The 21,882-nt window shown below is 42.6% G+C and overlaps 2 protein-coding genes across 2 annotated transcripts; one reads left to right on the forward strand and one right to left on the reverse strand.

Annotated features, from left to right (window-relative positions):
• Positions 1-4,273: 4,273 nt before the first annotated feature.
• Positions 4,274-11,016, forward strand: SAP30 (Sin3A associated protein 30). The gene is made up of 4 exons (XM_085058684.1): positions 4,274-4,576; positions 5,840-5,962; positions 8,571-8,669; positions 10,686-11,016. Exons 1-4 carry the CDS (start codon positions 4,274-4,276, stop codon positions 10,806-10,808), a joined length of 648 nt encoding a protein of 215 aa, XP_084914810.1. The 3' UTR covers positions 10,809-11,016.
• Positions 11,017-13,096: 2,080 nt separating this feature from the next.
• On the reverse strand, positions 13,097-20,913 carry SCRG1 (stimulator of chondrogenesis 1). Its single transcript, XM_085058687.1, has 3 exons — positions 20,769-20,913; positions 15,943-16,205; positions 13,097-14,432 (listed from the first exon to the last, which is right to left on the reverse strand). The coding sequence occupies exons 2-3, from the start codon at positions 16,176-16,178 to the stop codon at positions 14,378-14,380; spliced, it is 291 nt and encodes a 96-aa protein (XP_084914813.1). The 5' UTR covers positions 16,179-16,205; positions 20,769-20,913; the 3' UTR covers positions 13,097-14,377.
• Between the last annotated feature and the right edge of the window lie 969 nt (positions 20,914-21,882).

The following is a 21,882-nucleotide window of genomic DNA, read 5'->3' on the forward strand; positions in this document are numbered from 1 at the left end:
TACTGCATTTCTTGAATCATATACTATAAGCTCAATGTGTACTAATACAGATTAGGTTTTGTTACACAATTAATTATCTGAAGTTATATTTTAACCATCCTAGCCTAAAACATGTAAAGAAGTAAAAAAAAAAAAAAATAGTCTGTAGGCAAGTTCCAATATTCCTATGCTTTGGGCTCTATACTTTAACAAATTTGGACAATAAATTCGAAGCAGAGCAATAGGCAGTAGCAGGTTAGGTGGTGCAGGAGTGGGAAAGGAAAACGAGATAGTAAAAAAATCAGAACGAAAGAAAAGGAAAAATAAAAAGAATAGCACTTGTTTCTGGTAAGAAAGGAGAGATTTGGTCACTGTTCTTTATCACAGCCCATGAATGCCCATCAAGTAGGTTGTTTTTTTTATTAAAACCACCAAGGTGTGTGGTGGAATTTGCAGACTTTTTCAAGTGTTTTGAAGGAATCTGTTTTCACTGAAATAGTTACAATACATAACAAAGAAAATGTGTATTTGCTGTGAAAAACGTATACCAATAGTTTACCTTATTATTTCTTTTGTTAACAGGATGATTTCAGGTGCTGCACACAAGTGCACTAATGTACACTTGGATTTCAAGTGAATGGCGCTGCTAGGGAAGAGTAGTCCTTCCCAGTTGAACTTTATCAGGTAGAAATGCATACAAAGTTGCAAGCCACATTGCTCTTCCAGGATTGATTACTAGGAATATGTTTGCAATGTGCTTGCAATATACCCAAGGTGATGCATCTGATTATCATTCTTCTCTCTCAAATTACAAAACACATCAATCAAAAGCTAACAGGAGCTGGGCCATATGGCATCTCAGAGAAGCACAAGCTGCTGGGCTCCCACCTGTGCCTGGCCTGCCTCAGTGCCAGGAGGGGCCGCTGGGTCCTGCTGACTTCAGAGCCTGGGAGCTGTGAATTCAGACAGACTTTTCGGGATGCTGTAGTTCCTGCTCTTTCTGCATGCCACTTACAAGTCATCCACGCTGTGTTCTTGGCACCCACAAGGGATATAGATTACTGCTGCCTTCTGTACTACTCAGCTCCACTGTGAGTACTAGTGACATGTCATGTACAGGGTAGTTAGTTTGGAGCTGCTCTTTCTTTTGAACTGATTTAATTTTTGTAGTTTAATCAGGATATGGTTGCAGTGCTGCATGTTTTTATGCTTATTTAAAATATCTCCCCATACATGCTTTACTTATAGCTGAATACTTATGCTAGCCACTACTAGAATTTATGTTATAAAATAGTAATTTTAGACAACATATTCCACAATGATTTTTCTTTTTATTTCATGAGGCCCCAGCTTCATGAAAGTTAGCTAATCCATTTTGTAGTAAGCAAGCTTCATACTGTCTGATAAGCCAATCTAGCTGCAGCTCTTTGTATTTTTCATCCCACATATGCTGCAAGATTAAAAGTGTCATGATTTCTTTGTTACGGTAAGCAGGCATTCATACCAAATGAGGTGGTCATCCCCCTGCACCAGTCACACAGTCCTGTCCTGCTACTGGACCATCCTGTGTGCTGGGGCATCATGCAACTGAGCAGTAAAGCAGATCAGGATTAAATTTAAATGATTTTTCTTGTTGCTAGTCTAGTTGTAACCCAATATGGTTTGCTGTGCAGCCACAGAAATGTTTTTATGGGCACAAAGAAGCACAGGGCACAGGTGTGAAAATGAGCAGCTTACAGCAGAAGCAGAACCATCTTGCTAAGTCCCACGACTCTCTTATCGTGATCTAATCATGAAACTATGATACCACTTTACTTGAAATTACACTTATAAATTAGCATCTTGGCAAGCTTGGCTGGGTAACATAATCAGGCTTTTAACTGCTCCCAAACTGCATAAAGAGGACCAGAAACATTTAAAATGCACAACTGATCTTTCCATCAAACCAAACCACAGCACCCAGACCCAGATTGATATATTTTATGCTCACAGTAAGGTCAAATCCATCTGAAAAAAAAAAAAAGAAAAAACCACCAAAACAAAGGGACCTCAAAAGACATAGTCTGAGAGTCTAGAAATTGCTATTCATGACCCAGATTTCCACTGAAGAATTCCTGGAACTCACCCTTGTCCCACTTTTCCCAGCCTATGCTTCCTATATTCTCAAATTTTAAGGTCTGCTATGATTGTTATTGGGGTTTTTTTGTTCCTTTTTATCTTAACATTTTTACATTTTTCGAAAGTTTGAAATCACAAGGAAGTCAAAAAGTGAGTTAAACCTTTGCTGCCTGAGATTGCACAGCAGCAGAGTGTGGAATTAAACCCAGGCATTACACAGTCTTCAGTTTGGCTGATAACAAAGCAGAGTTCACTATTTTTTCCAACTCTCCTCCTATTCCCCACTCTAACCACTAAAACGTGCCTTGTGGATAACTGCTGTGACTTTATGCTGAGTTTAGCTTCAGTTACTGTATCCTTCATTCAGCTGCGGCAGTGGGACCTACCCTCATTCTCTAATACCAGGTTACGCAATAAGATTAAGGAGCCATCTGCAGCACAAACTGAAACTGCTCTATAATCGCGTTCCCGGTTCACGCAGAACTTTGGCTTACGCAGGATCTATGTCTCCTTGAATTATTCACCGGCCTCCCTGCTACTCCTCTCCTTCTTCAAGCTGGAAACGCACAGCAAGCGATACGGTCAAATATTTCAGCGATTAAATCATTGCGCTTTGAGTACGCTCAGCTCAGATGCCGCGTCTGAGATTTAAAGGAGTATTTGCGGTAGTTCAAAGGGAAAGCAAAACCTCTCCCTTCCTTGCGCGTCTTTTGAATGTGCTTGAAAGGACAGCAGATCAGAGCTTGCTGCTTTTGCCACTCTGCTGTCAACAGCTGAATTGTTAAACGATTTAATGCCAACGCATCTCTTATGTAGCTTTGTAAAGCCTCAAAACTAAAAATACCTGCTTTTGTCAAGTATTTTCACTGTGTCTATTTTAGCTAGTCGTGTGCACAGCAAGGTCTTGGTTCATCGTTAGCGAAAATAATTCTGCATTCTCAGTCTTTTCTGTCGTTACAGTCACCTTTACTACCAAAAAGTCCTTTGAAATGACAAAACTGGAAACTCGCACTGTAAGTCGCCTTTGTTTTCAGAGGGCTTTGCCACAGAAACGCAGGACGGAGCCCTGACTACGTGTGTTGTAAAACCGGCTCCAACAAAGGACGGAGCTTCGTTTGCTTTCTGCCGGGAGACACGGCCGGTGGCTGCGCTGCGGCTGCCGGGGAGCTCCTCCCGCAGCGGAGGGGCAGGAGCGCAGCGCTCGGACAGAGCCTGCCCGCCCTCTCCGGCAGCCGCTGCCCAGCCATGGCCGACAGTCAGCGGATAAGAAAGCAGGCAGCAAGGGAAGAAGCCAAGACGGAAGGCAGGAGACAGAAGATCCGGAACGAGCAGCCCGAGCAGTGCCGGCTTCGGCGAAAACACTAGAGAGAGAACAAGTGAACAGGGGGAGCTGCTGCGGCACGGCGAGGCGCCGCCGAGGGCCGGGAGGAGGCGGCGGAGGCGCCCGGCCCCGCATCGCTTGGAGCGCGGGTACGCGCTCGGCCGTGCCAGCGGCAGCTCCCAGCCGCGACACCCTCCGGGGCCGCCCCTTCACACCCCACGGCCGCGTCGCCGGGGAGGCGCGGGAAGGGGGGGGGAAACCGGGGCTGACGCACGGGGTTTTTTAAAGGTGGGCTGAGCTGCCGCCGCCGCTCCCACGCAGCGGGGCCCGGCTTCCAGACGGGAGGGAAAGGGAGCGGAGCCCGGGGCGGAAAAAGAAGCGGCTGCCGCAGCGCACCGCGCCGCTGCCTCGGCCGCGCTCCCACCGCCGGAGATGCGGCCGTGCCGGGGCAAGCGGCGGCGCAGGGACTGCGCTTCCCGTGGGGCCGCGCGCGGCAGCCGGCATGCGCGGCGGCGGGGCGGGGCGGGGCGGGGCGGGGCGGCAGGTTGCTGTTGTTACATAGGAAACAGCTGAAGAGTCTCCACATGACAGGGGGGGAAGGAGGAAGTGGGGCGGCCCGTGGGGCTCTGCTGCCGCCGCTCCGGTAGTCGCGGGGCTCGGCCAGCGGCCGCCGGAGGGGAGAGTCCTTTCCGCAGCGCGTGGGCTGACCGCCCCCGAAGGCGGACTTGCGACCCCGAAGCGTCCGCTGAAGGGAGGCGGGCAGGGAGCGGGGGAGCGCCCCGCCGGGCCGCGGCGCCTCGCCGGGGAAGTTTGGTGCGGGGCGGGATCCCGCCGGCCGCGGCGGTGGCGCCGGGTATGAACGGCTTCGCCCCCGAGGAGGTGACCCAGCGCGGGGCAGACCCCGCCGCCGCCGCCGTGGTGGGCAATGCGGGCTCCGCCGTGGAGGTGCCGCCGCCGCCAGCGCCGCTGGGGCTGGGTCCGGCCGCCGCCGCGGGCTCGGCGGGCAGCGGGTGCGCGGGCGGCCCCGGGGCCGGGCACCTGTGCTGCCTGCGGGAGGAGGGCGAGCGGTGCGGCCGCGCCGCCGGCAACGCCAGCTTCAGCAAGCGCGTCCAGAAGAGCATTTCGCAGAAGAAGGTGAAGATCGAGGTGGACAAGAGCGTAAGTCCGCGAGGGGAGGACGCGCCAGGGCAGCCGGCGGGGCGGCCGGACAAAAGCGGCCAGTGGGTCGCTGCATCTGGGGCTTAGTTCGTTTGGGGACTTTTAATCAAGTTTCATGGGGGAGAAGGGGTGTTTTGCGGCGGGGAAGTGTTCGTTCCCCCTTCTCATCTCTTTGCCGTAGCACGGCCGAGTTTGGCTGGCGCGGCGGGAGCAGTGCCTGAAAGTCCTCTCCCTCCGGGCTGCGGGCAGCGCCTGCCTCTCCTGCTTGCTCTGGGGGTCCCCTCTGGCCCCAAGAGACGCGGCATCGGCTGCTTGTGTCCCCTCGTAGCCGCAGCGGAGCGGAGCCTGCATGGCTCCCGGCGCGCTAGTTTGTCTGTGTTGCTGGCGAGGGCCGCGCTCGCCGCCCCGCCTCGTGTTGCAGCGCCGCACGTCTCCCGTGCCGCTCTATCTTCCGCTCGGCAGCCATCGGGCCCCGCGCAACGCGGCTCGGCACGGCTGGGCAGGGCGGGCGGACCCCCAGCGCCGGGCGGACGCCTTCCAGCGGGGCGGGATGCCCGGGAGCTGGGAGAGCGCCCGCCCTCGCTGAGTGCCGCGGCAGGGCAAGGTGGGTTTGCAGCGTGCGGCTGCCGGCGGGAGCGCCCCGGGCCGGGGCTGCGTGCGCCCCGAGGGACCCCGGCCCGCTCTGCAGGGCTGCCCCTAACGCTGCCCCGTGCTCTCATCGCCCTTAAAGCACGCGGAATTGGGCGTTCAGGGCTGCTCCGCGCCGAAATCTCCCAAAGCGTGCAGATCCCTACGAAAGGGAAACTTGTGAAAAAGAAAGAAAGTAGAAATAAGTGTGTTGCGTGACCACGCCGGGTAGCGGAAGTAAAACAAGGAGGGGAGGATATAGCCGGGGAAATGAGAGCCGTCTCTTTGCCCTGCAGAGAACAAGCGAAGGCTTGTTTTTTGTTTGCGTGCTGCCCGGCCCCCGCGGTGCGGTGCGATGCGCGGCCGGAGGGAGGGAGGGAGGGCGGGCTGTGCTCGCGTGGCTCCGCAGCCTGGCACTGCTGCATCGGCCTATTGCAGCGTTCCAGCCAGCTCGGGGCCCAGCCCGTGGCAGCGAGCTGCAGCGCAGCACACTCTCCATTTAGAAGAAGCCAGTAGAAAAGCTTCCTCAAGTCAGTTCGTGTGGCTGATTACTGAAGGGTTGTCTGTCTACGTGCATTTAAGTGTGGGCGATACGCCACATGGATCTGATTGAAAGACGCCGTTTTATTCTTCTAGGCGAGACATCTGTACATTTGTGACTTCCACAAAAATTTAATTCAGAGTGTGAGAAATAGAAGAAAGAGGAAAGGCAGTGATGATGATGGTGACTCACCAGTGCAAGACATCGACACTCCAGAGGTAGCTAAGTGGTTGTGATTTTTTTTTCGAGTTGTTGTGTTAAGCTTGTTCTTAATGACGCAGAGTCTGCACCAATACCACTCTCGCACTTTTACACCTTTCCTTATACATAGGAAAGGGAAGATTCTTTATTCTCCCTGTTCTTAATATAACAGAATTTAACTGAATTTTGTGGCATGTTTTCTGATTAAATGGTGCAGAGTAGAACGAGCAAGAGCCTCTATTTTTAAGTGTCTGACGGTTCTCTTGTAAATCTGCTGTTTTCAGCTCTTTCCTCCTCAGTGCTTTGGCACATACCATTGAACTCTTATCTTTTGCAGGAGTTCACAACCTGAAGGGAATTGCACACAGGGCTTGGCATACAAATGCTTTTCTGTCCTGTGCCCCCAAACCTTTCTTTTGTGCTAAATGCACTGCTGATGGCTCTTGGCAATTACTCCATTGCCTTAGTCATGTTAAACACTGAAAGTTTCATTATGATAGCTTTGTTTCTGCCCTGCTCTGGGGGGAAGAGTCATTTGGGGAGCTATGATGCGAAGGAGTGGAGTAGAGAGAGATGGTGTCTTTTCAACCTGTTTTCTCCACTGCACACCAGTGAAATCCCATCCATTAAAATAAGGGAACTAAAGCTTTTAACTTTTTTCATGGTGTAATGGGACAGTCTTGAACCTAGGGCTCCCTTTTTCTCACGTGTACTCTGGGTTATTTCTGCTGCAGTGTTGCTTAGCAGGTGCTGTTCACTGTGTTAATTCGTAGCAGAGGTTGTCAAGCCTTCTGAGCGGGATTGTTAAAACATTCCTCAGAAATTTAATGTTAATGTTTAAGTGTTAATTTAATGGCATTCTTATGATCAGCATCTGCAGATAACAGCAAAGCAAGTGAGGAAACTTTGTACAGGAATCTGTGCCTAAAGGCGTGAGGCTCCAGTCCGAAAGCTCTAGCTAAGAGGATTTTAAAAGATTGAGAGAAGTTTGATGCTGGGTGCTGTTGTCTGTGTGTTAAATATCTGGGATTGTTTCTCAGAAAGTTCTGTCTAAAGCCAGCTCTGTGTGTGATTTCAGGTGGCTCTCTGACACTGTGTGATTGTAGCTCTCCTGCAAGCCTGTTTTCTTTTCTTATGCCAGGATCATAAAACATGTCACAACTGATTGATATCTCCAGAACAGGAAAAAAATCTTTTTTTCTTAACAGTATTATTACAGAAAGGAAAGCTGGGAACTGTTTTTGAGGAGTGTCAGCTGGCTGTTTGGACATGGGCAGCATGTTCATTTGTTGTAATTACCATGTGCCTTAGATACCTGTTTGCCCTTGACCACCTTAATTTCAATTATTATCCAGTTTGCTAAGGAAAAAAGTATCATTCTTCTCAAGATTTCTAAGGCTCTCCCCTTTCTCAGTCATGACCATCTTTATTGGTTGGAAGTGATTCCTACGGGAGGGGAAGAAACTCCTGTGATGAGGGTAGCTTCTGGGGCTTGGTGAAAAGTTGCTGCTACTCCTTGGCATGATGCTCCCAGGGTGGGTTCCCCACTGTGACTCGGGAAGTGGAATTTAATGCCATGTAAACTTTAGAAACTCCAGAGGATATGATACCATCCTTTATCATGTGAGGTGGTGTCACCTCAAGTCTGGCCAGGTTGCCAAGCATGCAGTAGCACTGCTGTTCTAAAGTGTTCTGCAGTGAGGCTGTTAAATGAATTTAAAGTAAACGTGAATGCCAATCTTTAATGTGGTGAGTTTGGAGAATACTATTGCAACTGACCCAGTAGAATTTCTCATTCAGCTTTCTTTCTGAGCTTGTGCTCCCACTCAGTTATCTGATTAAGCTCTCTTAGGTTGTCAGGGAAGATGGGAGGGTAAGCTGTTGCTGGGAGAAGTGACTGATCAGAGTACATGGGATTCAAAACTGACTGAGTACTGGATTAAGGCTCTGTATTTGTATCCCTTAGAGGACCTTGTGTAATTCTCTCAACTGTTGACTCACACTGAGAAAGGCTTTTGGACATTTATGCCCATGCACATAACTCCTGCATTTTGCTTGTGTATCAGGGTTACGTTTGGAGAGCAAGAGCAGTTGTTTTCTTTTCTTGGCTTGAGATAAGAAAAGAAAACTTGTGCTCTAGACTTTGTCCTTATTCTAATATGTGCTCTTTCATGGTGCAGATGTGCTGTGTCTAGCATGTAATCTACGTAAGATTTAATGACTGAAATCACAATGTAAGGATCTCCTTTGCATCAGTGTCTTCATAGATGTTATAGGAAAGTTGTCACTGGACTTTGTTATCTTGCTGGAACTGGGAAGCAAACAAAAACCTCAAAACTCATTAAAGTACAATAATGAGTTCTAAATACTGTCCACAGCTAAGGGGAGGTAGAGCCATGCTTGGTAACAACAAAATGCTCTTAAACTGAGCTGGGATATTTTCCTTTCTGCTGGAAGGTGCAGGGTAGAGTTTGTTTTTTGTCAAAATGACATCTGCTGAGCTGACTGTTTACACTTGCGTATCTGTGAGATTCCAAAATGTTTTTGCGAGGTGAACTATTAATGACTGAATCTTTTTCAGTTATATTAGATTGTTTTCTTCCCCTTCCCCCTCTTTTCTTCTAGGTTGATTTATATCAGTTACAAGTAAACACACTTCGAAGGTACAAAAGACACTTCAAGCTACAGACCAGACCAGGACTTAACAAAGCACAGCTTGTTGAAGTATGTATGAGTGTTTTCCATAACAGAAAATGCAACTTGCTATGGCATGTGGTTTTCTATACAATCTGATCCTTGCATAAAGTGCCTATATAATGTGGATTTTAGGAGAACAAAAGGGAGCTGCTTATCTAGCTTCCTTCACTGGCCACAGCTCCTGAGCCAAGTAAATCAAAAGTAAAAGCTCTTTCCAGAGGAGGGACTCTTAAGTTCCAAAAGGAGTGTGTGCTGCTTTAAAACACAATGTTGAGCTGGAACAGTGAGATTATCTTCATGCTCCTGAATATTATAGAATCCTGGATTTATTCTGTCTGTGCATCAACCACAGCTTCTCCTGAAATGTCCTGCTGAAAAGAGCTAGACTCACTGAGAGGTGTCAGTGAAGTTCTGGTAAGGTTTAGACTTTGCTTTAAAAAGCTAGTTACTGCAACCATGGGTTTCTGTGTATGTAAAATAGAGAAACCTGTAAAAACATTCTTCTATTGATAATTAGTTCTGTTAAAACCACTGGTATCTGCTGTCAAAAAACTGGAATTTTATGGATTAGGGTTTTTCATACCACTATTTCTAAAAGTGCTGAAGCTGTGTGTCAGTACAGCTTTATGTTAGCATCTTTGAGTGCAATTGTAGAGGAATTGCTTTACGCTGCAAAGGTGCAATTACAGCACATTGATGTAAATAAGTGGAAGGGCTGGTGATCTTAACAGGGAGGTATAGGTACTGATTTTTCACTTTTGTCCAGTGATACATTCAGCTGTGTTTAGAGACACTTTTTCATCTCTCCCTTAATCTCTGTGGATTAACAAGGCTCTTAAAGGTATGGGTGATCTCAAGGCTGAACTGTAAAACAGTAGTCCTGCTACTGCTAAGTGTAGGAATGCAAAATCAGTCTTTCATTTTTTTATATATAGGTTAGCTCTTGAATTAGCAGGACTGTGGTTTGAAAAAGCACACACAGCTTTTGTTCTGCAAAACGCCTGTTTCTAAGGACCTGCTTTAGGTACATCTAATATGATACATGCACTAGGTTATTCCTATGCTACATGGTGTGCATAGGCAAAGCAGCTTCTGCCACATGCTTGATTTGACTGACCTGCTGGTATTTGTGAGCCATAGCCACAGGACTTCCCTAGTATGCAGTACATTTGATTCCTTGTCATTGGTCCTAACATACTGTAGACCCTGCTCTGGCTCTTACTGAAAGTCCACTTCAAATGTCTCTGTCAAACTGCTTCTCTGTGAATGTTTTTGGGGGTAGAGTTTAGAAAGCTAACTTTTTAGTTAGGCTAAATATTTATTCTTATATCCTGTGGTACTTAAATGAGCAGTCCCATGTTTTTCACTTCATAATTTTAATCTGTCAATCTGGCAAAAAGCCAGAGAATAGACTCAGATAGTTACAATATTTTGCAACTTTCTTTTAAAGCTGGTGTTCATTTTGATGATGGGAAAGACTCCTGAAATGACAAGTGATTCAAGAACTGCTTACAGATTGTTGTATTTTAATGGTGAATTTCATTGATAGCTCTGTTTTGAAGAGCTGAATGTTCAGTTATAATTCTCTAATATTCTAGTGTTGTGTTTGATCTTTCTGTGTGTGATTTGATGCAGACACACCATTTCCCAAGCTGAGTGGAGAGCAGTAGCTGCTCATTACTGTTGTCACTGTTGATATACTGTAGTCATTACCTGTTATATTCAAGCTTTAACTAAACAGATAAAATGATAGTCCCATGGCTGTTTTGATAGCTTTGAGGTTTTTTCCCTGAAAAATTTCTGGACCTTTTACTTTGGAAATTAGCGGTACAATCTGCTACATTTAGTTCACAGTCATCAGTAAAATGGTTCCTGTTTACCTTTTCTATGACTACTAAAGACTTTTGAAGAGAACCAATTTTTCCCTGTTTTGTAAGTCTCTTGATCTGTCTTTTAAACTTTAATGCAGTAGATTTAAATTTAAATCTTCCATTTTTGCATGTAAGAGTGATTATTTAATTTCCTTGCATTCTTCCTTTATAGATAATTGGCTGCCATTTTAGGACAATTCCAGTGAATGAAAAGGACACCTTAACGTACTTCATCTACTCAGTGAAGAATGACAAGAACAAACCAGATCTAAAGATGGATAGTGGGGTTCATTAGGTGGAAAAGGTTGGGACTGAGACTCAGGCTGCAAATCAAAAGACTGAGGTTTTGTTGATATGCAAAAGCTTTCTTTGTAACTTCTCCTGAGAGAATTTGTCTGTTTTATTTTTCATAACCTTGCTGATTTGTGTGAAAACCATCTCTTATGAAACAAATTTCCACAGCAAAATATTTTAAATAAATATCACTGATATTGTTGCTCGAATGGGTGTGTCTGTAATTTTAATGAGTTGGACCCAATGATCCTGACAGGTCCCTTCCAACTCAGCATATTCAATGATTCTATGATACTTGTACGTAAAAGTTAAGCTTTAATGAACTATGTAATAATATTAAAATATTTTTCAATTAAAATGTGCCAAGGATATATTTATAAATGTACCTCAAGTTCTTATGATGCAATGCCTTTAAAAAAAAAAAGCTGTAGCAGACTTGGCAATAGATTCTTTTTCCTAAGGTAAAAGGCTTTAAGTGACAGTTCCGGTTGTTAGCTGGGCAGAAATGCCTGAATAACACTTTTCCCCCGCTTTGGAAACAAGAATTGATGGAGGATTTTCAGATTTGTTTATTCATTTTGTCACTACTGAGATATGTGCTTCCAAGCAGCAAGGCCTTCCTGCTCCTATATTAAAATGGAAAAAAATGCAGCTCTTGAATTTCAAAGCTGTAAGTACAGATGAAGAAACTGCTGCAGCTTACTATGCTGAGAAATCCTTCGACTCAGTAAGAAATCCTTTACCTGCTGACTTCTCCATTTGTCTGCATGGACTGCTGCTAAGAACTTAATTGGGGAATGAGAGTTGAGTCTGTGTGGGGTCAGTACAGTCTCTTCTAACAGGCACACTGTTTCTTTTTCATTGCATGCATTAGCTCAGCCCTGTTCCAAACGAACAATCCCCTCCCAAGAAACCCAAAACTTATGGTAGCATAGGAGATTAATATCCAGCAATACTTAAGCTTTTAATTGATTGTCTTAGAAAATTCCGATGTTGAAGATGGTGTAATGAATGACTTCTTATATTGTCAGTTGTTGTGCCAGTCTAAATGTGTGGTGTATGGAATATGATTTCTTTCTGCTTAAAGCTGTGTGCATAGGTGGAAGAAAAAGCTGAGGGAAAATAGTTTTCATCTTAAAGCTGAAGAGGACATGGCTTCAGTTTGTTCAGTTAGCATTTATTGCAACTCCTAACCTTATCAGATGTTTATAAGCTTTTTCTTAATTTGGAAAAAATGAGAAAGCAGTATGTCCATGATTAATCTGCTTGATGTTAATCTTTTGAGTTTCTTTGAAAATTACTGCTTTGCTGGCATCACTACAACTAAGATGTTACACTTTGCTTTTTTTGACCTGTGATGCTTGCATAGAACTGAATGATGATAAACCCTAACCTCAAACTGGCTGCCTTCCCAGTATCTCTCAGTGGTATGATTTATTTCACTTGTACTCCTTTATGTATTTCCACAATACGGTTCTGCAGTGCTGGCCTAGGTTCACGACAATGATATCTAGCTAGTGAGAGCTAAAATTGGAAATATGTTTTCATGCCCATTTCGCTACGGAGACTTTAAATTTGTTTGCTAAATATCCTTTGCACACATTCAGCTTCTTACCTTCAAATTAGGAGTTGCATAAAAAGCCAGAGAACCTAGCCATGGATAGGACGTCAGAAAGATAAAGACTTTTTTTCTGAGTGAATTGCAGGGTTGAATGTTCTCACGTAGGCCTGGCAGGACCTGTAGAAGAAGCTGTGTGAGGGAAGGAGAGTGGGGAGAGAAACCAAAGCAAGTTTCTATGGAAGGTCAGTGTTAAAGTAGTAGTTTAAGTGACCCTTTCTTGCTGCATGTGGAAAGCGGCAAAGTTTTGCTCCAGTGGATTGTGGATTTTCCAGGAGTGATGGAAGAAAGGTAACTGAAAGGCACCAGCTTTAGTACCCAGCTTTGTATCTGCCTTAAATTTTTTTCCTACTGCTGCTTTGCAAGGCTGTGAATGCCAGGCATGTGCAACATTATTCTTGTAGAAACTAAATGGCACAAACAACAGAAGCTACATACCCTAGAAGCTTATAGAGGACTTCGCACAAGAGCACATGCTATAAGTTTTTTTAGCAGAATGCTGACTTTGGGTATTTTTACTGGGTTGCCAGCTTTATGGGGTTTATTTTACCATCAATTGATTATTAGGTAGGAAGCCCAAATTACTCGGAATTAATTAAACAAATAAGGCTTGAAAAGCCTGGTGACACAAACCGTTTAGCAGTCAGTTGGTCAAAAATAGTACACACAGATTTACTTGAATCATTTATTATTAGCTATGTATAATCACCCCCACACCCAGTATCCAACCCTTGTTTACTAACAGGAAGAAAAAAGGTCATGGTGATATTTCATACTGGGACATGAAGTAAGCCTGGTAAACTGGTGGTAGCAGTTTGGGCAATGTGTAAGATTATTAGGTGAACAGTGCACTTTTTCAGTAGGGAAGACTGCAGTTCAGTGCTGCACACTTTGCATGTGACTGACTTGACAGCTGAAGAGTTTGTATGGGTAAGGCAACAAGTCAGGCTTGCTGCCTGTAAGCCTGGCTTGTTCAGGTGACTGTCTTTAAACTTATGTGGTCACGTCCCAACATCTGACAATACACATTGCAGTATAAGAGAAAAATGGTCAAAAATTTGTCTTTTTGTATCCATTTCCTAGATCACAATACCTCTTAAATATTAAGATGATTATCTCTGTGTTTTATCTTCTGTGGCTATTTCCTTACAGAGCTAGCCTAAAATTAAAAAGCCAGCATTTTAACTTAATTTTGGGGTACTGTATTTCAAACAAAGCTTAATTAAAAAATCTGCTGTTCTGGCACTTTCTAATATTCAATGCAAAGATTAAGCAATTTAAGGGTTTAGAGATTGCATAGTCAAGGCAGGTGACCAGTTAGACATAAGACCTAAGTGTGCTTTAGTACTGTAATGTCAGCTTTGACTTTTTTTTTTTTAATTCCAGTGAAATACTTGCAAATGTGGAAATCTATGCTTTTTGTATGTCCATGTATTTTAAGATGCCTCAATAGAGCATGGGAGCTTATCTGCAGAAGTGCCAGGAACTGAGTGACTTCAGTTTAAAACAGCATTAAAAGTGTGATGGCAATAGTGCAATAGGAACCTTTACTGCCAAAAGTTGCTCTGAGGGTCATATTCCTAACAACATGAAGGTTTAGGCTTGAAGTTCTTTGTCCAAGCTAGTTAAGAATATTGTGCTGAGTAAGAAGAGTTGTACTTTTTTGCTGGGGGGTGATGCATATGAGGATACCTTAAGAGCTTATATAGTCTCTTAAACCATGGAGATGGCTTTGTGGAAATCAGGTCAGCTACCAGATTTAAAAAGAAAACTTTCAACACATTTGATATTCCATAGAGGTATAGAAAGGAAGTTCTTTCTACAGTGTAAAGTGAGGCAGTGACTTGTGGTTAGAAAGGAAGTTTTTGTTGGTGGTGGTTTTGTTTTTCCCCTTGAAAACATTATTACATGATCGTAGAATGATGTCTGTTATCTTCACTTGCAGACTTGCATCATTGGCTGTTGCAGGGGATCACAAATGATATCTTTGGTCCAAAGAAAATATCCCTGAAAGATACGATCGCATATTTAAATAATTAGTTCATTGGTTTATTAGAGCTTTAACGACATGCATTTCCTGTTGTGGCTATTTTTTAGCATATATTGTGATATATGTGACATTACTGTATTTGTGGGATGTCCTTCCAGCAATGCAAATGTAATGGCAGATCTGGATGAAGATACTGCATTTCTACCTCTGCTGGCCTGTTGTGCAAGCAATGCCAAAACATTCATTGGCTGACCAGGTTGCCAGAACTCCACCCTGATATTTTAACTTTGAGAAAATAAACTTATAAAATAGATTTTACCAAAATAAAGGACTTTGGCATGTGCACACATACGGTTTTGTGCCGTTTGTCCCGAGAGCACACATGCAAAGCCGGTCTTGTGTACCTCAGGATGGTGGAAGGAGTAAGAGGCTTTATTATGCTGCTTAAAGGTCAGAGGTTGAGAAGCTAGAGACCCAATGTGTGCTTCAGGGTGGGGACACCATTTGCTTTTAGGGTAAGTGAAAGATGAAAAACATACTTAAACCCTGCTCTCAGTTTGAATATGAGGTTTCTAGCTTTAAAAGTCTTTCCCACTTGTTCAACTTGAGTCCTCTCCGAGAGTGCTGAAAAGTTGCCTTTATTGGATTTCAGGGGACTTGAGAAATGAGTGTTAAGAGGAGCATATATAAAAAAATCTTTTTTGCTTGCCTTTATAATGCCATCACATTTTAGTGCCTCTGAAGTATTAATAAGTTTTGAACTATTGATATTTGTAATCCATATTTACTGAAGAAAAGATGTTGCTGAAAAGCTGAATGAAATAATACTTCTTAATACATTTTTTTACTTAAAACCAGTATGGCCTGACAGTGTTTATTTAACTCAGTTATGTTCTTTCTATATAATAACATCAAAAACCGCATTTTCAGTGAGAACTTCACTGTTCAGCTTTGTCAGCAGTGCCAGCAAGTCAGTGAAGTGTTGATATTTTTGGGCTAAATTTTTCCTTGCCTTATGCAAGTATTTTTGAACCTCTGTGCCCCTCCTTTGCTTTTCTGCTAACAGCTATCTTTACAGAATCATTTGTTCAACTGACATGTGCATGAACTTTAGATTAGCAATACAGTTCTCTTCCATAGAACAGAAGTCAAATCGTTTTGTTTATGGTCCTGAAAACATCTTCATTGCAAAATGCTGTGAATAAGGGTTTGATGTAGTTAAACTTAGTTTGGATCAGACAGAGGAGTCAGAAGTTGGGTGGTTTAAATGCTGAAGTCCTTATTAATAGGAGAGGGAGGTTTACAAAATACACTAAGCAATTCCTAAGCTTGACCCTGAAAAACAAATCCTCAAAACTGACAGTAACAGAAAAATGGATATATTTTGATATAATTTCAAGCCATCTGAAGTGATGAATTTCTTTGAAATGATAGCTTATTCCAGCTGTGGAAACTGTCAGATGATGGAAATATAATGGGCAATTGTGAGGAGCTATACAAGTTTACATGAAATGAGTGTGGTCTTACTTTGGGCAGCAGAGCAATTCATTCAAGTTGCAGTAACAGATCACCTCACAGCCCTTCCCCTCCCAAAAGTGATCTTGCAGACCATCGTCGACATGTCGGAGGTTCTCCTTGCCCTGGGCGATGGTGTGGCAGCTGTGGTCCTTGAGGGCTCTCTTGTAACAGGAAGGGCGCTGGGAAGGCACCGCGGGGGTACCGAGGAGGGTGCTCAGCAGAAGCAGCACCGAGACCATCTTCATTTTTGCCAAGCTTCCTACAGCAGGGTGCTAAAGAGAAACAAGGTACGTGACACAGGTATTGCTGCTGAGCAGACTTCCTTCCCTGATTTGCTTTCTGCCTGGCATTTTTCTTTCCCGTGAAGTTTTGGATATTTGAGCCTGAGTGCTGGAGAGTGTTTTTTCCTAGGAGGTAAATAATATTGCAGCAGAATTGATATTCATTACTTTCTGTACAACCTTGGAAGTTCTTTCATTGGGAATTGAGGCTTCTGATGCTGGCAATTTTGTTGTCTTTGGCCTCTCACCTTGAGAAAATTGCTTTGAGCTGACTGTATTTTCTCTGTGGTCTAAGTGATTGTATCGATTGCTGCTAAACCAGGGGAAAACGTCTGGGTGTGTGTCCTTGCCTTCCTGGCCACTTTGCTTGTCAAAACTAAAGTCATGTAAAATAAATAGTATCCTTCCCCATCAAAGTTGTGGAAGAGCTGCTTGCTGATTGAATCCTCTGTCATGGGCTGTGTGGGAAGCTGAGGCATTAAACAGCCGAGCAACCAAAGCTGTCTGCAGTGCTGCCAGTGCTGCTGTCCTGGACTGGGGCTCAGGTATGATACAGCATTGTGGAGAATCTTCTTTATTGGGGTTTTTTAGTACTGCAGACTGCTTAGTTGAGCCTTGCTACTGGAGGTCATTTTGGTTTAATTGGCTTTTTAAAAGGTGGGATAAATTATCCCTTGCAAAATTCTTCTGCTGACAACCTGGCCAGCAAAACCTCATTTCGTCAAACATTAGCTCTGCTGTTCTGTGCTGCTTTGTGTGGTCTGACCATGCTGCAAGGCTTGGGATTCTTGAATTTGCATTCACTTTGAAATTAGGCTTTTGAACAATGTTTCGACTGAGCTTTTATTGGTATTAGGAGAGAGACTGGTTTTATTTTTTTACCTTTCCTTATGCTCAAACAAAATGTATCTGTTATCCTAACTGAATTTAAATAGGAATTCTGCTCTGAAAACAAACCTGAGAATGACCAGCTCTGCCCAGCACTCTCTCAGTGTGCTCATTACTGTTCTTGTGCCAGACTTGAGGAAGGCTTTGCAGTCCTTCATCCTGTTGGCATTTTGGAATTGATCCCCTGACACAACATTATCGGCCAGCCCTGGTCTTCCTTGTGGAGCTGCTTAGATTAGAATGCTCTAGGCTAACCCGAAAATAGCAAGGTGTAAGCCAATGTCTAATCAAAGACTAGCAAAGGTGAAGTTAAGATGGCAGAGCTATTATCTAGATAAGGAAAAAAATGAGGTATGCCAGCTATGGAAGTGGCTATAATATGGGTTACTTGGTAAAAATCTTGATATCACCCTTGAAAAACAAAGATTAAACTTTTAAATATATAAATTTATAGTGATTTTTAGTCATTTTTCTCTGGTGGTTTTCTTGCCACCACAGCTATCTTGCTTATCTTCCGTTTCTTCAGCCAGTGAATAACATACCAGAAAGTATAAGAAAATCTGGGACTTTAAATTCATATTAAAATGGGGGATAAAATACAACACCTCAATGCTTTTTGATTATTTTTATATTTAAACTTGGGGGGTTTTGAACGCCAGTAGCCAAATAAAATATTAGAAAGTGGCCAATATATTAAAGAACATGAGTAAAGTGAAAATATGCTCTTCTGTGTTTTTTTGGCTTCTGTTGTAGAAGCAAAATTCATTGAATAATTCCTTTTAGTTTCCATGAACTTGTATGGGAACTTTTGAGTAGAAGACTCCTATAAACTACTTGTAATGGAGCCTTGGGGATCTATTTTTAATTATCTCAGAGTGCAGTATTGAATAACATATTGTCTTTATTAGTTTTAGACCTCAAAACTACTACTCAAATAGAGTAAACATTGTTCTAACCTTGCCTGATGTTGTTTTTTTAAACTTAAGTGAAGAATCTGTATTATTATATTAATGGTTTTATTTTGTAGGAGTGTAAACACTGCAGTTATGAGGGTTCTGCTCAGAGAAGTCTACTGCTTGAAGAGAACAAATTTGTTTGTACTATACCTACATAAATGCCAATGTCAGGGAGTACAATTTAATATTCAGTTCAAATGGTTGAGCTTAATTATTTAAGTATTTAATAGAAGAAAATTTCCATGAAAAAGAAAATTAGGAAATTATGCCTTTGTGTCCTGTGATTGGATTCTTTTGTGTTCTTCTACTGAGGATAAGGTATTCATATTTTCCTCTTGTGTACTTTTTGTTTTATTTCTAATAATTCAGGTGACCTTTCCCTGCCTGGAGTTCAACTGAAATGCTCATTTCAATTTGTTGCCAGCTGCCTATCTCCTCAAAATTTGTAGGTATTCACTTTGTCCTGAAAATAGGCACATTCTCTATACACTGTCAAATTTCTAGTATCAAAAATCATTACCTATAGTTTTTAAGGTGTTTCTGTAACTCACTACTTGCCTTGAAACATAATAGGATATTGCTGTAGTGCATCATCAGAAGGGTTTCTCTGGGTGGTGCCAAAATCAGTATTAGCAAAGTCAACATGCTGGAAAGCTATGGATAGACAGCTTCTCTGGCCAGTTATGCATCTTACCAATGTTAAACATCGTTATTATTCAGGAAAAAAAAAAAGTATAATTTTGTTTCTGCCTAAATACTTCCTCTGGGTTTTTTTTTTTGTTTGTTTTTTTGCACATCATAACCAAACAGAAACTTTTCATCAAAATACATTTCTTCAAAACGTTATCTCTTTCCTGTAGGAGAATAGTCCCTATTTGCAGATGAAAGATTGCCAAGGAGCTGAAGTGTTTCATCAGCTCCCTGCACAACTTTGATGCTGGTAAACTGGGCAGACCTTTCAGATGCAGCATCTCTGTCTGACAAACTGCTGCAACTTCTTTTCCTGAGTGCAGTTGAACAGATGTTGGAGTGTCACTGATTGCCTAGGTAAAGAACAGAGCTAGCATGTGCATATTTATTTCAAAATGAGTGTCAAAGACATTGTCTGCTTTTGCAAAGCACAGAAGATAGTCCTTTCTCATAAAACAAGTCAGGAAAATGTGATGAACAAATCCAATCACTGATGTGTCTCAAAGACTCACTCATTGCCAGCAAGCATCCTCTTACATTTCTTTATTTTATAAAACTTTCTGAAAACATAGCAATGCCAGATATGCTAAGCCTGACGAGCTTGCTCTATCAAGATTGTGTAATTTCAAATTCTAGCAGCAGTAAAGCCATCTAAAAATACCAAAAATGAGCTCCTTGCATTTGTGTAAGTTCTTTTCATTTAATTATTTTGATTACTTTGACATTGTGTAAAAAAGGTTTGAGACCAGATGCACCTGGGAATACAAGTGCTTTGAAATAATTTGGAGCTTTTCCTAAAGGAAAATGGTTAGTTTGGGAATATACATGGTGAGTCAGGAATTAGTGCTGTCCCTGCTTGTTCAGCTGAGAGTGTTTGAATTATCTTGCCAGGCAATTTGGCACCATCTAGTCTTTGGATCCACAAGATGCAGAGGTAATCAGGAAAGACCAGTGAGAAAACCCCAAGTTTCAGCCTCCTTGTCCAGGAACAAAAGGGTAATAATTCATGAGAAGTGATGCTCTTTAAAGGTCACACAGTAGCAATAGGAGCTCAGGTTATTAGAAATAGGGAAAACTGAGAAATGGCACAAAATGTGTGTTTTGGCACTTCTAGAGATCCTGCGTGGTTGGGAAAATAGAAATATTTACAGGTTGGTCTATCAACTGTTAAAAATACCAGTCCTTCATTAAATATACCCTTCTTGTCCCCTTAAGAAGGCTGTATTTCTAGTTGCCTAATGTTGAAAACATGAAATACATTAATTGGTACACTTTTGGTGTATGATCTTTTCCAGTCTGTCCAGTGGCATGTGCCAGGTTAACAAGATGCACTTAAAAAGCAAATATATATTAAAATTGTTTCACTTATTCAAAATGAAATGTATTTTAGTGTCTGTTTGTCAAGTTTGCCTTTCACAAACACCTGTAAGATGCTGAGTATTAAGTATTCAGATGTGTTAGTGCTTGATAGGTTTATTAGTGCATTACTAAAAAATCATCACTCAAGTTATTATGCATAACTGATAATATTGTGAAGATTTATTTTCATTTTAAAAAATTCTTATATCTATTTTGCTTGAACAGTTCATGCACTGTAAGGACAGCAGCTATTCCACTGAGGACGGATTCAGTGAATGACTGCTTTGTAATTATCATCAATACCACAATTCTTTCCAGAAACTGAGTTCTTGTTAAACCCCATTTAATTTTCTTTAAGACAGCAATTCATTGTGAAGACACCTCTCTCTATATTATATTGAGCACTATAGCAAAGGCAATATAGTTTAGTGACTTCAGATGCTAATATGTAGTATCCAATTTTGAAGAAAAGCAAGATAGTAAAAGAATTATTTTGAGCTGGGTCACAGCCACGCAACTATCTTGAATAGTATCATTTGCCTGCAATATAACATCCCCCAAATCTTCTCCTGCATTCTCCCATATGTATTTCTAATTCTGTGCTCTCTAACTAGAAGGAGCAGAACAAGTACAGAAGGATAATTTCAGGAGCAAAACGTACCTTTATCTTCTGGTTCACTCGCTTCCACTTTCTTGGCAGCTGTATCTTTTTAGATGCACCCAGAGAGAGCTGGATCTAGCAGGGGTGAGAAGAAGAAGGGAGGGCTGATGGGAGATGCTGTACAAACAGCCCTTTGTTTGTCCTGACTTCTGGCTGGGTCTGATGAGCGCTGCTCTCCAGCCCGGGTCCGAGGATGGGCTTCAGGAGCCACCTCTTTCAGTCACTGCCAACCCAGTCCTGGGGCAAAAAATGAGCACATCCTTTCCAGCAGGAAACAATTAACTCATACAGGATCTGATGCGAAGGTGTCTCCTCACAGAGCAACGCATAATGTCCAGAACAAGAGAAGAGGAAAGATCCTGTGGAATAACTGTGTCTTGCTTGTGGAGGGTGAGCAGGCTAGGGAAAATGGGAAGGAGCAGTTTCCTGGAGTTTCACAGCCAGAAAAACATGATTTCTGGACAGATGCCTTATTTTGCACTTGGTGGACAAGAGCAGGCCTACTCAATCCTCTCATGCAGTACTTTCATTTTTGACTTTGGGATCCTTTTGGTTTTCTGAAACTGACATAATAAAAAACCCCTTAATTATTTTAACCAAATATCTAGTGTAGCATAATGATGGCATACATCAAGTTTTTTTTAGTGAACAAATGTTTAATCAAGAGGTAAAGCATTACATGGAACAGCATTTCAGAGGAAGTTATTTTAGACTAATACCAGATTAATCAAATGATCTGGTACCATAAAAACACGTAACAAGGTTACAATGGAATTGAAATATTATGGACTAATGAGAAAATAGTCTTGAGGGTGAAGCATGTGTCCTCATATTTCTGTTGCAATTAGATCCTTGTTCTGTTGTAGCCATCCTGGATCTATTTAGCTATGGCAATAGAGAAGGATGATTGTTGGGCTGTAATTCTTGTCCTTTTCTTGTGTGCATTGTTTTGATTCTGATGTTGTGTTGTAAAAGTTTTGTTTTCTGTGTCTGTTGGGCTGCTTCCAGTACAGAGGTCTGTCAGGAGTACAAAAAGGTACCTCTGCTGAGCTGGCTCAGTTTACAATTTGATGTCTTGGTGCTTGTTCAGTTTGATTTATTGTATGCCAGAAGC

Source organism: Lichenostomus cassidix, chromosome 4 (assembly GCF_008360975.1).
Source record: "Lichenostomus cassidix isolate B80296 chromosome 4, HeHo_3.0, whole genome shotgun sequence".
In the NCBI taxonomy this organism is placed as follows: Eukaryota; Metazoa; Chordata; class Aves; order Passeriformes; family Meliphagidae; genus Lichenostomus; species Lichenostomus cassidix.

What these genes read in the sequence shown, in the direction of transcription:
- SAP30 (XM_085058684.1), top strand. Translation starts at nt 4,274, where the DNA reads ATGAACGGCTTCGCCCCCGAGGAGGTGACCCAGCGCGGGGCAGACCCC. An exon ending in AAGACATCGACACTCCAGAG is followed by an intron (nt 5,963 to 8,570) that starts GTAGCTAAGTGG and finishes CTTTTCTTCTAG; the next exon opens with GTTGATTTATATCAGTTACA. An exon ending in ACAAAGCACAGCTTGTTGAA is followed by an intron (nt 8,670 to 10,685) that starts GTATGTATGAGT and finishes CTTCCTTTATAG; the next exon opens with ATAATTGGCTGCCATTTTAG.
- SCRG1 (XM_085058687.1), bottom strand. Translation starts at nt 16,178, where the DNA reads ATGAAGATGGTCTCGGTGCTGCTTCTGCTGAGCACCCTCCTCGGTACC. An exon ending in GAATTGCTCTGCTGCCCAAA is followed by an intron (nt 14,433 to 15,942) that starts GTAAGACCACAC and finishes CGTATCTTTCAG; the next exon opens with GGATATTTTCTTTGGACCAA.